This window comes from Echinops telfairi, unplaced genomic scaffold (genome assembly GCF_000313985.2).
Source record: "Echinops telfairi isolate 266 unplaced genomic scaffold, ASM31398v2 ScPeMD7_18;HRSCAF=68, whole genome shotgun sequence".
NCBI classification, from domain to species: domain Eukaryota; kingdom Metazoa; phylum Chordata; class Mammalia; order Afrosoricida; family Tenrecidae; genus Echinops; species Echinops telfairi.
This window is the reverse complement of record NW_022103915.1, coordinates 1700006-1715595: the sequence shown is the minus strand read 5'-3', so window position 1 is coordinate 1715595 and position 15590 is coordinate 1700006. Positions and strand designations below refer to the sequence as shown.

The 15590-nt window shown below is 52.4% G+C and overlaps 2 protein-coding genes across 7 annotated transcripts in view; one reads left to right on the top strand and one right to left on the bottom strand.

The window, feature by feature from the left end:
* Window positions 1–5086, bottom strand: part of LOC101639598 (GSK3B interacting protein) — a 19531-nt gene extending 14445 nt beyond the window's left edge. For 2 of the 5 annotated variants that reach the window (XM_004699124.2, XM_045287935.1), the window contains exon 1: window positions 4791–5086. The gene's annotated coding sequence lies outside the window, so the exon portion shown is untranslated. Of the gene's footprint in view, window positions 1–2546; window positions 2632–3781; window positions 3866–4021; window positions 4068–4790 lie in introns of those variants that run through there. The other 3 variants (XM_045287933.1, XM_045287934.1, XM_045287932.1) reach the window with 3 other exon arrangements.
* The window catches only part of ATG2B (autophagy related 2B), a 62737-nt gene continuing 51429 nt past the window's right edge, over window positions 4283–15590 (top strand). The window contains exon 1 of one of the 2 annotated variants that reach the window (XM_045287931.1): window positions 4283–4641. In XM_045287931.1, coding sequence (XP_045143866.1) covers window positions 4480–4641 — 162 coding nt within the window. In that variant the 5' untranslated portion in view covers window positions 4283–4479. The remainder of the gene's footprint in view (window positions 4642–15590) is intronic. The other variant, XM_004698809.2, reaches the window with a different exon arrangement.

The following is a 15590-nucleotide window of genomic DNA, read 5'->3' as shown; positions in this document are numbered from 1 at the left end:
GGCAAGATATGACAAAATAATAATTTATAAATTATCAAGGGCTCCTGAGGGAGGGGGCAGCGGGGAGGGAGGGAAAAAATGAGGACCTAATGCTGGGGGCTTAAGTGGAGAGGAAATGTTTTGAGAATGATGAGAGCAATGAATGTACAAATGCGCTTTACACAATCGATGTGTGTATGGATTGTGATAAAAGTTGTATGAGCCCCTAATAAAATGATTACAAAAAATAATAAAACAATTAAAAAAAAAAAAAGAAAGAAAGACAAACAAATGAGGCCGAAGTGAGAGGCCATCCATCCGTGGGCGGCTGATTGTAGTCAATGGTGCCGGCAAGACTGGAGACCTACTTGCAGGAAAATGAAATGGGACCCATACCTCACCCCCTAACTGACAAGGAACTCAAGGTGGACGACTGTAAATGTAAAACCGAAACTGTAATCACGGAAGTAGAAACGGGGCAAACGTAGGGCCCTACAACACGGCATGAATATGCTATCAGACAACTGCAGAGACGCTGACAGAAGACATGCTAGATGACGGGGCCTCCCCAAAATTACACACTCTGGCCAACAAGACGTCTTCAAAGGAGTAAAACGCGAACCTCCAGCCTGGAGGGGGAGAGGGGGGACTGATCCCTGAACCCTTAACAGTGAGGAAGTAGTCCACTTAAGAAATGGGCAAAGGACCCCACAGACACTCTATCAAAAGATGCTGGGGGTGGGCAGGGGTGTGTGTGTGACAAATACACAGAGACACTGGAGCTCATTAGCCAGGAGGGAAATGCAGATCTAAACTTTGAAATGCCAGCCCCACTCCCACCCCAACCCCCGCAATAATAGCAATGTTCAGAAAGACGACAACCCATCAGCCAACCAACCCAGAACACAGCCAGTGCTGGCGAGCGCGTGGCCTGACTGGGACTCCTGATCAGCTGAGACACTGCTGGTGACTGTGCAATGGTGTGACCAGTGAGGAAAACAGCAGGGGACGTCCCCACCGTTAGAAATGGAGAGAGCGTACAATCCAGCTACCCCATTCCTGGGCACCCCCAATCACACATTATTTACAGACACGTCCACTACGTTCAATACATAACCGGAATCCAATGCTCCCACTCTGTCCAACACACTGCCACTGCCCCCGGCCCATCCCGTCTGTCCAGCATACGGTGGGCGGGTAGTACAGCCTGAGTGTCAAACTTCAGGCTGCCATGTCCCGCCACTCCTCATCTGTCTCACTGAGGAAAAGCCACAGTCTGAACACTGGTTTGCCAGTGGCCACGGTGTCCATTTTGACCCCTAGCCACCCAGACAAGTCTGGGGTTTTCAATCACTGGTTTTTCAAGATTACCAGGACTTTCTACTGAGCCACTTCTGGGGACTCCGGAGATGGCCTGCCCCGGCTTTCGGCAGCCAAGTGCTGGTCCACTGTGCCACAGGGATTCCCACAGGATTCTCCCCCTTGGGCTGCTGCTTCTCCTCCTCCGGCTACCTGAAAGCCCAGGCTCTCGCCACACACGCTACTACCACGGCACCTGCCACTCGCTCTCGCCACACACCCACAGGCCTTGCTGCTCACTTTCCCTTCCTCTGGTGAAATGTCACCGCAGTGGAGAAACCTGCCACTCGCTGTGCCTGGGAAGCCACAGGCCTTGCTGCTCACTTTCCCTTCCTCTGGTGAAATGTCACCGCAGTGGAGAAACTCTTTTGTCGCCCTGCTCGAAGACAATGAGCCCTTCTCCCCTCCCCATTGCCAGCCCCTGGCACCACTTCACTCTCCCACCCCCCAGAGGTTACTTCTTCCCTGGTTATTGTCCATGCTCCTCCAAGTGCTAAACTGAAAACTTGGGGGGTCGGGGAGGGGGCTGGGTTGCGGTACCGCCGGCCCTTACATCAATCCCCGCATGTAACTCAACTCGCCACCACCGAGTCAATGCTGACTCATGGCGACCCTGTAGGACAGCACACCTTCCCTGTGGGTTTCTGAGACTCTTAAGTTTTATGGGAGTAGAGAGCCTCATCTTCCTCCCACGGGAGTGGGTTCAACCTGCTGACCTTGCAGTTAGGAACACACATCATAACCTGCCATGCCACCAGGGCCCCTCCCCAGCACAGCCCCCAAAGCCAAGCCCATTACCATTAAGTTGACGCTGGCTCCTAACTGCTCCGCGTGTTACAGGGCAGATGCCCTTGTAGAGAGTTCTAAGCCCGAACGTATGCGGAGTCGGCTTGCCAGGCCTTCCTTTCACAGTACAGGAAGGAGGGACTGAGCCCTGACTGTGCACGGCCCAGGGCCTTGGGCAGGGAGCGGGCAACCAGTAAGGGCATTCATGTCAGAGCCCCTGGCTCTCTGCCAGGCCCAGAAGCTGGGTTGTGGCGGCCCTCATGCAAAACATTCCTGAATAACTGAAGGCACCGCGCTTTAGAAAGGAAGCTCCCGGATCACCCGGTGCGCTTCTTCTCTACGTCCCATACCACCAACTGCAGGGTCTTCATTGGCAAGACCCCTATGTACCCACCTCTGCCATCAAGCCAACCCCGACTCACCGTGGGGTGAACTGTCCCTGTGGGTCCCCGAGGCTGTGCAGAAAGCCGCACCTTTCCCCCTCAGAGCAGCTGAGGGATTTGAAATGCTGACCTTTCACAGAGAGATGAAATGAAAGTCAAGTGCCTGGGGTGCTGATGAGGGCCACCACAACCCCAGCTTCTGGGCCTATCAGAGAGCCAGTGACTCAGAAACAAAATGATCTCCCGGTTACAGGCTCACTCCTCCGTCCAGTGCCCAAGGGGTTCGCCACCACGTGCCAGTGAACTCCGTGTTAATTTGCCCGTCTTAATGAAGCATCTCCGGTGTACTGACTTGATGGCAATTGGTTTGGCTTTGGGTTAAGTTTCCGACACGGCGGAGCCCTGGTGGCGCAGTGGGGTACTCCCTAGGCCATTAACCACAAACTCTGCCGTGTGCAACTGTCAGCTCTTTCTACTCCCGTAAAAGGTTGTTACAATCTCAGAAACCCACGGGGGCAGTTCTAATCTGTCCTATAGGATCGTTGAATCACCACTGACTGACTCGACAGAGATCTATTAAACAAGAGTCCCACTGTAGGGTAAACCTGGGCCTGCTCACGTCAAGGTTGGTGGTTCGTACCCGCCAGCTGTGTGGAAGATGAGGCTCTTTGCCCCAATAATGAGCTACCTCCTGATGAACAGTACACAGGCTTGACTGTGAGTTGGAACTGACCTGATGGCAGTGGGTTTGGTTGTCAGGAGCCCGGGTGACCAGTGGGGAAACGCACTGTCACACCAGCCGCGCCTCTGGAGAAAAATGAGGCTAGTTCCCAAAAAGGCTTCGCTCAAAACTCCCAGCCATCAAGTCGATTTTGACTCACAGTGACCTTATGGGACGAGAGAACGGCCCCGGTGTGTTTCCAAGACGGTGACTGCTTACAGGAAACCCTAGAGAGCAATTCTGCTCTGTCCTACCGGGTCGCCGGGACTAAGAATCGACTGGAGGGCCAGTCTCCGTCTGTTCAGACTCACTGTCCACCCAACACCCTCGTGCCACCAGCCTTGGGCAGAAGAGAAACCGGCCACACCGGCAGAACAGGAAATGGGTGTTCGGAGAGGGCCGTGGCCGGTTCCGCTTCGAGCCCGACACCGGGCTTCCCGGCCTTCAGGGGTTGACTTAATTCGGACAGTTCCGCTCGGGCGGGAAGCCGACGGCGGCCCAGGGCCAAGTTCGTGGCGGAGGTCCCGGGATCCCGGACAGCGGCCCCAGCTACCTGCACAGCCTAAGTTCGCGGGGCAGCCCGCTACGCCGAAGCCAGCAAACAAGGCGCGGCAGATGAAGGGCGCGGGGCCGGCCTAGGGCGTGGGTTCTAGCCTCCCGCCGTCGGAGGCTCCGGGTCCAGGGGAGAGCACGGAGCCCAGGCCGGGCCCAAGAGCAGTAACCCTCGGGGCCGGCCGGAGGAGCCTCGCCCGCGCCCGGAGATCCCGCCGCCCCGCGCCGCCCGGGCGCTCACCTGCGCGTCCCTGGAGAGGCCGAGTCTGCAGCCGCCCCGCCCCCTCCACCATAGCTCCCCGCCCCGCCCCGCCCCCGGCGCCGGAACTGCCCCGCGGACCCGCCTCCGCCCGCCCCACTGTGGCGTCACTTCCGCCGGGAAGAGGAAACAATCCACACGCGCGCACGCGCGCCGGGTCGAGTCTCGCGAGCGCGCCGGGAGCGTCCGAGAATCGGGCGCGCGCCCTCAGATGACAACAAATTGGGCGCGCGGCAGCGGCGGTAGCAGCGACGGAGGTGTGCGCCCCAGCCCCGCCCGCCTGCCGGGCACCTCCAGAAAGGACGAGGACAGCAGTCCAGCGCCTCCGCCGCCTGGCCCCCAGGCGCTGCGCGGCCCCGCGATGGCGTGGCCCTAGGGACGGCCGGCCACCAGCGTAGGCCGCGCCGGCCAGGGCCGGCAGCCCAGCCCCTGCGCCCACCATGCCGTGGCCGTTCCCCGAGTCCATCAAGAAGAGGGCCTGCCGGTACCTGCTGCAGCGGTACCTGGGCCACTTCCTACAGGAGAAGCTGAGCCTGGAGCAGCTCAGCCTGGACCTCTACCAGGGCACCGGCTCCCTCGCCCAGGTCCCCCTGGACAAATGGGTAAGCGCCGCCGCCCGCCCGCCCGTCTAGCGAGCGCCACCTGTCCTGGGAGTCGGCCAGTCCCGCCTGGGCGCTGGGCACCGAGAGCGGAGGCCTGCCCCGAGCACCCAGCAAGTTTGTGCCCCAAAGCTGGTGCTCCCGACACTTACCCGCGGTGACCGTCGACCCCCGGGAGCAAACGGAAGGCGGGGGGCTCCGGGAAGCGGGGTGGAAGGGTCCGGAGGGGGATGGGACTGGTCCAGCCCCTGGGCGTGTGACAGGCTCGGGGCGCGTTGGCAGACTCGCGCCATCGCAGGGGGTGACACTTCGGAAAGACGACGGACGGAAGAACCTCTGGGAGTGTCAGCACCCCCAGTCGCTGATCTCTTATTATGGGGGTAGGGACTGGCCACCGGTCTGGAAGGGAGGTGAAGGCATCCCTGCCGATCGGCCGGCTTTTGCTGGACTGCTGGTCCACCAGGCCGACGTGTGCCCGCCCAGCCCGCCCGAGTCACGTGACTCTGGGGCCCGCTCGAGTCACCTGACACCGTGCTCGCAGGTGTTGAAAAAGCGCCGCAGATGCAATTTTCAGACATTTTAAGACCTGTTACCAGGTGGTCGCCAGAGCGGCTCGGAGTGATTTCACGTGGCTTGCTGGTGCTTCCCGTGCCTATTTTAAGCCCCGCCGATAGAGCACTTGTAGCCTGAACTGGGCTCAGAGTATTTTACATTAAGCGTGTCGGCCTCGGGATTGACAGGAGTGAGGAGTCCCAGCCCCCCGCCCCCCACAAGCCAGTGCCACCCACTTTGAGATTTACCAGTTAGCCTGGTCGAACTGGGCCATGGTTTTAACATCCTACGAGCCACTGCTACTGGTGGCGGACACGGAGGAAAACCATAAATACACAGGTGATTTTCCTATGACCATTGTGCAAAAACCAAAAGAAGCCTTTCCTGACTTAAGCTGAGTGACCAAAAAAAACGATAATAAGGTGTATTGAGCTTAAATTCCAAACACTGGGTATGCAGGGCGCCCTGAATACATTCTTGAGTGCCCACATAGATTCAGCTTCCTTTGAATTCTTTCTGACCGTTGACTGACTGGGTGAAAGGCTTTGCCCTCAGGAGAGGTGTCTTGAAAGCGAATTGCTGCTACTTAGCCAGCCTGCAGAGGGTCCACCTCGCCCTTAGGGACATGCCTGGGTGTGCTCTGGATGGTATTTGGGGCAGCAAGCTACTGCCAGCAAGTCAATTTCACCCTCTGAGAGAGCTAGGGTTTCTGTGGCTGCAAATCTTTACAGGAGCAGACAGCATTATCTTTCTCTCTGGAACCACGGTGATTTGAGTTGAAAACCTTGATGTTAGCAGTCTGTCACCTACCAGAGAGTGCCAGCTAGGCTCCTTGCAATTTGAGCCCTAGGAATTTAGGGTCCCAACTGCAATAGAATCAATTGATTATTATCGACCCTATAAGGTAGGGTAGAACGGCTCCCTAGGGTTGAAATAAAAAACTCACCGCCATCAAGTCAATTCCTGCTCTCGAGGAGCCTATAGGACATGGTAGATACTGCCCATGTGAGTTTCTGAGCCTGTGACTCTTTACAGGAGAAGAAAGTTTCATCTCTCTTGGAGAGGCTCATGCTTTTGAACTGCTGACCTTGCTGTTAGCAGCCAAACACATAACCTACTACGCTACCAGGACTTCTTGGGATTCAGGGTTTTAGAATTCCAAATAGTGAGCTTTCCTATCAGCAACAGCACACGTACATATTGCAATTACAGTCTCTTCTCCAGTTCTGCAGTCCTGCCTGCAACTATGATGAATTGGTTTGCCATCAGTCATTCTGTGACTGCTTCCTTTGTTCTCTGTCCTATGGAAGCGGCATTTCTGTGACTCTGAACACCGTATGGCCTTGTGCTGATGGTCTCCTGTCCTCTCATCTAGAAGATTTTTCTTTGCTTTAATTTTGTTCTGTGTAAGAGATAATAAATGTGGCTCTATAAATCATATTTGAATTTGGATTTGGGGTCTCTTCTCCCCTAGAACAAATGTAGACGTATTTTAACAGCAATAACGTCCTCAGCCATGGAAACCTGCAAGGCTCAGGTTATGCTCACTTTATTCTGACCCCGTATTAGAGTTTACTTTCTGAGCCCCATGGTTTGCAAAAGGCTGTGGATGACAGTGACAGCCCAAAATCCATTTGCAGAGTCCCCACAGATTAAACAACCTGCATTCAGTGCTTTCTGATCAGTAACCAAGGATATAGGTAATCTTCCCCTCAGGCAGAATGCCTTGGAGAGTGGACTGCCTCCACTGGTCTCCGGCCAGCCCAAGGAGGGGCAGTCTCTCTCTTAGGGTTTGCAGATGTGTCCTTGCCGGAGGTTACCGGACTGGACACAGGACAGGGAGTTGCATAGATGTGAATCATGCCCTATCAGTCTCACCCTGATCACCTTGGTTAGAAAACTCTGGGCCAATCTTGTAAGCCCTTCTATCTAACAGTGTGCATGTCCTAATCATGGTCCTGGTCCTGCTTCTGTCATCCCACCTGCACCTGTGATCCGGCACCATCGTGCTTTCACAACAGTCCCCTGCCTGATTGATGTTGCTGCCCACTTGTAAATCCTCATACGCCATTTGAACCACATGCTGGGGGCCTCCCTCACCTGGGTGACATGCCAGTGTTGTCTTTGTCTCTTTTCAGACTTCAAAAATGTCCTCCTCAACCCTTAAAATAGTGCGTGTTACAGAGTATGACTAAGCATTTAGTTTTATCAGAAGTTTGTTGACTCAGCAGGGAAAGTGTGGCCTTTTGCTTCCATGCAGAGGGCAGTTCTGTTCCATCCCACAGGGTCAGTCTGAGTCCAAATGGACTCCCTTGCAACACGTCAGTGGTCTCCACTACGGAGTGTGACAAGATGGGGGGAAAAGTCATGAACTGAGAAGCAGAGAGACCTGGTCCGACAGCCACAGAGTCACCAGGCTGCCCACTATACCACAGGATGTGGACCTCAGGAGCCCTGGGGCCGAGTGGGTTGGACATTGGACTTCCATCTGCTTTGTGGGAGAAAGAGGCGGCTACCTGCACCTGTTTGGATTTTCGGTCTTGGCAACGTTGCCCTGTAAGTTGGAGCCGACTGCCGGCAATGCGGTGGTGTTTGTGGAAGACATATTGAAAAGCACAGACTTGATGTTAGGCCCAGCCATGCACTGCGTTGTTGTCATTCTCGCCAGAGAAGAGGCTCTGATGACTCTTCCGTTCCGAGACTGGTGATGCTAGGGTTTGGTCATGATCTTGAAGGAGGCGGCCTAGGCGCTTATGAAATGTCCTTTGTGGATCAGCAGAGGGAGCAGTAGTCGTTACTGACTTCTAGCCTTAGAAAGTCACCCTTATTTCCATTCCCCTGATGGCATGAAATACTATGTCCCACGTTGCACAGCTCCCTGCCTGGTCCCAAACCTAGACGGACTGATTTCTTCCCTGCCCTCCTTCCCTCCCATGGTACAAGGGAAAGGAAGCTAATGTTTGCAGAGCATCTCCACCTATCGGGCATTGCCCTGTGCTAGCTTGTGGTACCGATAAATCTCTGAATGTGGCTCTTTTCACCCTGTCTCTAACTCCCACCAAATGACTGGGCGGGACCATGCAAATTGAGTGTGTGAGACTCTGACAAGAGATTGGTCAGTTTTAGTTGCCACTTCCCTGGCCTTAAGGGTGAGCCATCCCAGAAGCAGGAGCAGAGAGAAATCCCGGGACCATCGAGGAAGAGGAGCTGCCAGGGGAGCGTGTTCCAGACAGAGACTGCAGCAGAGACCGAGGGACAGAACAAAGGAGTCAGGCTGAGACCAGAGGCCAAGGCTGAGACAGCAGAAGAGCAGCACTGAGATAGTGGGACTCTGAAGTCAGAGTGACAGGCCGGCTTCCTGGCCCACAAAGGCAGAGGCCAAAGGGACCATGTGGCTGAGAGGCTGACGACTGGGATGGAGAGAGAGTCCCGGCTGCTGCCTGAGGAGAGGTGCTGCTCAGGACCCAAGACTGCCTCCTTCCTGACTGTTGACTGATTCTGGCTTGTGGTAACCTGCTAATGCCCCTAGTAATCCCCCAGGGTCGTGAGCATTGCCTGTGGGTTCTGTGTGGCCACTGCAAGAAGTTATGGGGCCCAGCACAGAAGCAGCGCAGCGTGGTGGGGTGGGGCGGGGCACGACTACAGGGTGAAGGGGAGGCCTGCCTGACCTCTGCCTCATGGCGCTAGGCCCTGGCTGGTGTGGAGCCCGACTCCTGCTCACTCACGTCACCGCAGGTCACATGGGGCCCCTGTGCTGTTTAACACTTAGGGGCTTTCGTTTAATCTTAGGGGATATTGGGGGGGTGGTATCTGGATTTTCGAGTTTCACTTTGCCATCGTGAAGGCTTGATCTGAGGGTTATGTTTTGTTCTCCGTGAAGGTGGGCACCACGATCCACCTAAATAACATGGCACATGGACCTCAGGCCTTCAGCAAATGTGTCCTTTTGCAATTAATTGTGTTATTGCAGCTCACGAAAATAATCCTGACATAATACTTAGGTAAGGCTACTCCAAGGTTTGAATCCCAATTCAGTTCATTTTGACCCTTGAGTTTAATGACTGTCATCATTGAAAAGTGGTACCTGACAAAGAAGACACACTGGTCTAGAGGGAAGCAGTGCATTCCTTGGCCATCACTGATGTCCGTCCCACCCGGCAGGAATGCACGGACATTTGCTGAGTGGACCATTGTACCCCCTTGGCCCTGATCTCCAGCACTTATGCTTGCTAACTGAACTACCTGGGCCACGTTGCATTTTCCTTTCCATCAGACCTTAAGCTTTTTTGTTTTGTGTTTTTCGGTCCCCACCTCGGCCTCCCCTGCCAACCTGGACCTTAAGCTTTAATACTTGTTTTGTCAGACTCTGTTCAGAAGAGTTTTATGCTGATTGGGAAATTCTTTCCATGTTTCCAAACCTTTTGTCTACAGTGACTTTAAAAAGTCTTTCACGGACACTGGGCCTCAACTCAAGTCCTCCCTCAATGCAAGAACCCATCCCGGTGTGTGCATAAACGAATGTGGTGATGAAAGCTGATGGTACCCGGCTATTACAAGAGATAGTGTCTGGGGTCTTAGAGGCTTGAAGGTAAACAAGTGGCCATCTAGCAGGGAAGCAACAAATCCTACATGGAAGAAGCACACCAGCCTGTATGATCACTAGGTATGGGATCAGATATCAGGCATCAGAAGACCCAAAACAAACAACCATTTCAATGTGAACAAGGGGGGTCGGAGTGGAAACCCAAAGCCCATCTGTAGACAGTTGGACATCCCCTCACAGAAGGGTCACAAGGAAGGGACAAGCCAGCCAGTGTGCAGTATAGCGCCGATGAAACACACAACATTCCTCTAGTTCTTTAATGCTTCCTCCTCCCAACTGTCATGACCTCAGTTCTACCTTACAAATCTGGCTAGACCAAAGCATGTACACTGGTACAGATAAGAACTCTTGACACACACAATCCAGGACAGATAAACCCCTCAGGACCAATATTGAGAGTAGCAATACCCTGAGGGTAGGGGGAAGGTTGGGGGGAAAGGAGGAACCAATCACAATGAAACGTAACAACACCCCCGCCCTTCAGGGGGATGAACAACAGAAACGTGAGTGAAGGGAGACAGCAGACAGTGTGAAATATGAAAATAAATAATTTTAAAATTATCAAGGCTTCACGAGGGTGGGGGAGGAAGGGGAAAATAGAGGAGCTGATGCCAAGGGCTCAAGTAAAAAGAAAATGTTTTGGAAATGATGGTAGCAACATATGTACAAATGTGCTTGATACAATTTATGTATGGATTGTTAAAAAAGCTGTAAGAGCCCCCAATAAAATGATTTATTAAAATAAAAATCTTTCAAATAGATATTTTTTATCAGCTTGTTTTCAGCAACAAAGTCATGTGGCGATGGAAACTTTTTCGAATGTTGTTTTTCCAAATGTTCTCTCCATAGTAGCACATGCTGCTTTTGAAAAACTGTGCCCTCACTTCCTCACTCATTAGTGAAGTACATTCTTTACTTTAAAAGACAAGGTGAGCCTATTGGGGTGCGGGGTGGACAACTGCTAGGTGGCACTTTCCACTGATGACCACTTGGCCTCATGGAATTGGTCGCCATCTTCAGAGTCCTTCTCTCTGAATAAGAAAGCTGGTAGCATCAAACCCTGATTAAGTTCAGCTCTTGGATACTTGACCACAAGTAAAACCACCAGTTTGCCACTGCCCCTTCCTGTCTCTTTACACGGCACCTGCTGCTCTAAGACCCCGTGCTAGGATGAACTCGGAAGCAGGACCTACCCGTGTGACCTACTTGTGCCCCTTTGAGTCGCAATGTGAAAGGACCTGGGGGGAGGCCTCCTGTCCTGCTCTCGTCTTTCCGAACAGCTGGTGTACCGGGTATCCAGAGCCAGCCTTCTCTGCAGACCACGGCCTTAAGCAGGGCTGGGGAGAGGGGAGGGGAAGAACACTCGTGTGAAAGGAGGGGGGTCTGGTTGGGAAAGGAGGTTGGGATCGCTGAAGCACTCCTTTCTGCTTCTGTCTAACTACAGGCTGTCTGCTCCTGTAAAGACTAAGTCTTGGAAGTGCCAGGGTCCGTTCTACCATCTCCTCCAGGGGCGCTGTGAGTCAGCGTGGGCGCAATGGTGATGGTGTGAAGATGATGCCTTTCTCGAGTGTTCAGTTTTAATCTGGAATTCTTTCATCAGTTGTCATACATGTGTTAATGCCATTAGCATATGCCACTCCATGGACTGAGGAGCACAGTAGTGATCTAGACAAAAGGGCCTACTGAGGAGCACAGTAGTGATCTAGACAAAAGGGCCTTCCCTCACAGAGCTTGAGTGTGCCCAGAAAGACCGCCAACAAACAAACAATTCCCCTGAAGCCTTTTCATTTTAACTTGGTCATCTATTTCCATTGCTCGGCCACTCACACTTTACTAGTAAATAGTGAGTAATAAAACTGTCTCCAAGAAACCATTCTTGGCCAAGTGCCGTGGTCTGATCAAAGAAGCCCTGGTGGCCCAGTGGCTTGCGTGCAGCCTCCAAGTCCTCCACCATCCTCACCACACTGTTAGTTTGAGCCCTTGGTTGCAGGCACTGGGTCAACTCATCTTGTCGAAGGTCTTCCTCCTCTTGGCTGACCTCCACTTGGCCAGCCAGGGCACCTACTTGCTGAGTAATTAAGGCTTCTCTCCATAGGAGTTGTCCCACTCATGTAGCACAGTTGACTGGCATTCTCCAGGATGACTTGAGTTTCAGCATGCACTCTATGGGGGGTTATAAGACTAGGTTGTAAGGAGCTCTGGTGGTATAGTGGGTTAACACTGGTCTGCTAACCAGAAGGTCGGCAGTTCGAACACACCAGATGCTCCCATAAAAAGTTACAGCCTCAGAAACCCAAAGGCGGCGGCTCTGCTCTCTCTAGCGTTGCTCTGAGTCGGAATCAACTTCCTGGCGGTGAGTGTGTGTGCAGCCCATTTAAGCATTTTCTAATCCGGTCTAACTGTAAGCTTGATGGCACAATATAAATTCTTGAACTACTGACTTTCCAGAACTGCCGTCTTCTTTGACTCTCCTTCTCCTAACATCGCTCCTCTTTAATGTTACAGTCAAACTTTGTGAACTTAGATTCAAAATCACCAAATTGAGACAAATTAAAACTTGGTCTTTACTGAGTAGCAATTTGCATTAGATTCCATAATCCTGGTCTTTTTTATGATTTTGAGTTTTGTCCTGCTGTTTTCTCCCACTCTATCCAGGACCCTTTAAGGCAGCGGTTTGCAACTTGTGGGCCGCAACCCCTTTGGGGGTCGAACAACCCTTTCACAGGGATCACCTGACTCATAACAGTAGCAAAATTCCATGATGAAGTAACAACGAAAATAATTTTATGGTTGGGGGGTCACCACAACATGAGGACCTTTATGAAAGGGTGAGGGCATTAGGAAGGTGGAGCACCACTGGTCTCGGGATTTTAGGTCTCTGGGGGGTGGAGGCTGATGTTCCTGGTCCCTTAGCCCATTGCACTCTGCGTTGATGGCTGCACGGGGACTTGAAGATCGCAGTTCCTGCTCATTAAAGAGCATGGTTTGTTTTTGTGGACTCTGTTGAACTCGGTGTCCTCCAGAACTAAGTCGTGTATTCACTTTAACACAAGACTGGAGGCACGAAGTCCGGGGGAAATCTTATACCACAGAGGTCTTGTGCTTAACGTTCAGGGGAGCACGAGGAAAGGAATCGGTCTTGCTTTTGTGTAGGTGTCAGAGAGGGGAGGAAGAGGTGGAGGTTGAAGTGAGATTAAGATGACGGATTCGGTTTAACGTGTTGATTTTAGGGACCTTTGGGACGTCGGGGTGGAGATGTACAGGTAGCATGGGAATGCTGGGGTCCCAGTTGAAAAGAGCTAGGGATAGCGTTGCCCTGGCGACCAAAGCTCTGGAAGGCAACGACCACAGAAGATAGGCACATCAAGCCAGCTGACTGCCCACTTTGTGAGTGGTTCATGCATTACAGAAAAGAGACTGGGCGAATCGTGCAATGGAAGCCCACCCAGGGAGGTCAGAGTGGCAGACAGAGAGCGGCCTAGATTAGCTGGAGGCACAGAGTCAAGGCAGGCAGGGTCCTTGCACACTGCATTGGTCAATTGGGTCACTCATTGGTTTGCAGCATCTCCCAGAGCTGCAGGTTAGAGGGCACAGGGCAGGGCGCAGACTGGCTTGAGCAAATAGCCACTGGGGGGAGGGAGACTGGAGGAAAGGGTGCTGACGACGGGAACAGCTAGTACGAAAGGAGGAGTCTAGTGGGTTTGTGAAGAGTAACATATACTAGGAGCTTCCTGTACAAGTGGGCTTTTCAAAGTTTGTGGAAAAATTAAATGAAAAGATAATGGTAAAATTCTATGAACATTAACCCAAGTGAGGAGTTATTCCATTTTCCAATGAGGTTGAATAACTTACCCACTTAAGCTTAATACGCAGTGGAACAAGACTTCAAACCTGAATCTTTCGAATTTTCGTTTTCCTCTTGTGTGCCACACCACCTCAGAAGGTTCTAGAAGCCAGGGTTTGTGAAGTTCAACCACAGTGTGTTCCCCTGGGACTTTGATCACATGCCGCACCCGTCCACTAGGACTCTGGTCCCAGAGAAGGGAGGGCTGGAGTCTTTCATAAGAGCCCCAGGAGTCTGAAGCTTGCGGTGCCTGTGGTGGTTTGAAAGCACAGGGACCGCATAGCCTGAGAGCACCCTACTTCCCTGCAAAGCTGGTTTCCCAAGCCGCCTAAAAAGCCGGGTGCGTGTCTTCGAGAAGGATGAGGGAGGATGACACTTAGCACTTGCTTTTCCGTCACAATCCTGTACAACCTTCTATTGTGAAAACCTATTTCTCTCTCTTTTTTCCTTTCGGTTGTTTGGTTTTAAGGTAATTAACTGAAGACCTTGTGATAGTTACTTTTTCTGAACCTCAATAACCCTCTCTGTAAATTGGGCACGATAGCCCTTCCCCCAGTGGGCTGCCTGCAGCCATACGCAGGCAAGCAGAAATGCAGCTGTGAAAAAGCCAGGTGAGGTCCTGGGGGAAGGGGGTACAGAATAAACCAGGCTGACCTACACCCACGTTTTGACAAACTTGTATGCTCTTTTAGATTTTCATTTGGATTCTGATGCCTTGGTTTAAATTAGTAAGGATGCATTGTTTCCCTAGACCCCACACAGACTGACACATGAAAAGGAGCTCTGGTTCCTTCAGACTGCAGCACCCCTGACCCCCAGGGGCTGGCAGGTGGGAGAGTTGGAACAGCAGGAAGTCAAGCGCCTTTGGTAGCTTACACACACAGTCACTCACTCACTCACTTACTCACTCACTCACTCACTCAATGCCGCCAAGAACCCTGTTAAGTAGGCGCTTTTAAAGGAGCCCTGGTGGCTCCGTTGTTAGCAGGAGATTGACCGTTTAAGTCCACCAGCCATTCAGAGGAGAAAGATGAGGCTGTCTGTTTCCTGTGTCGGTGCCTTGAGTGGGTTCCGACTCATAGTGACCCGTGTACAACAGAAGGAAACACTGCCTGACAGTGGCTCCCGTGCCTGAGCCCATTGCCGCAGTCACTGTGGCAGCCCACCTCCTTGAGGGCCTTCCCCTCCTTCGCCGCCCCTCCACTCCACCAAGCACACCCTTCTCCAAGGGCTGGTCTTGCCCACCAACATGTCTAGAGTATATCACATACAGCCTTGCATCCTTGCCACACTGTCCTACTTAATGCTATCTATTTTTATCTCTGGCTTTCAATAGCCATTGCAACAGCTACACAGAGCTCATACAAAAATAATGATTAAAAGGTTCATTAAGGAAGTTAACAGGTTATAATGGCACGGAGAAATGCTCAAGGTGAAGTTGTTAACGATGTCATGAAGACATGTTGCAAAGTTCGGTCAAGTTTGCTAAACGATGCCCAAAGGGCATACCACTCTGCTATAAGCCTCAACCCGAAGACGTTTAGATTATACTCCTTAGATTAGCAAACCCAGCTTCCTGAACTAAGTGCCCAGAGGCATCCCCGCTCCAGTAAGCCTCTGTCTGAAGGCCCTGTTTCAGCTCTGTGGGTCAGCACGTCCAGCTTCCCCAATCAGGTGCCCACAGGCACCCCTTCCACAAGCCAGCCGCCTGCACACGAGACTCAGCTTGACTTCTTCCATGGGCTGGGAAGTCCATCACTCTGTTCCATGCTCTGGCTCGGGGTTCTTTTTTTTTTTTAATCATTTATTAGGGGCTCATACAACTCTTATCACAACCCATATATACATCAATTGTGTAAAGTGCATTTGTACATTCATTGCCCTCATCATTCTCAAAACATTTCCTCTCCACTTAAGCCCCTGGCATTAGGTCCTCATTTTTCCCCTCCCTCC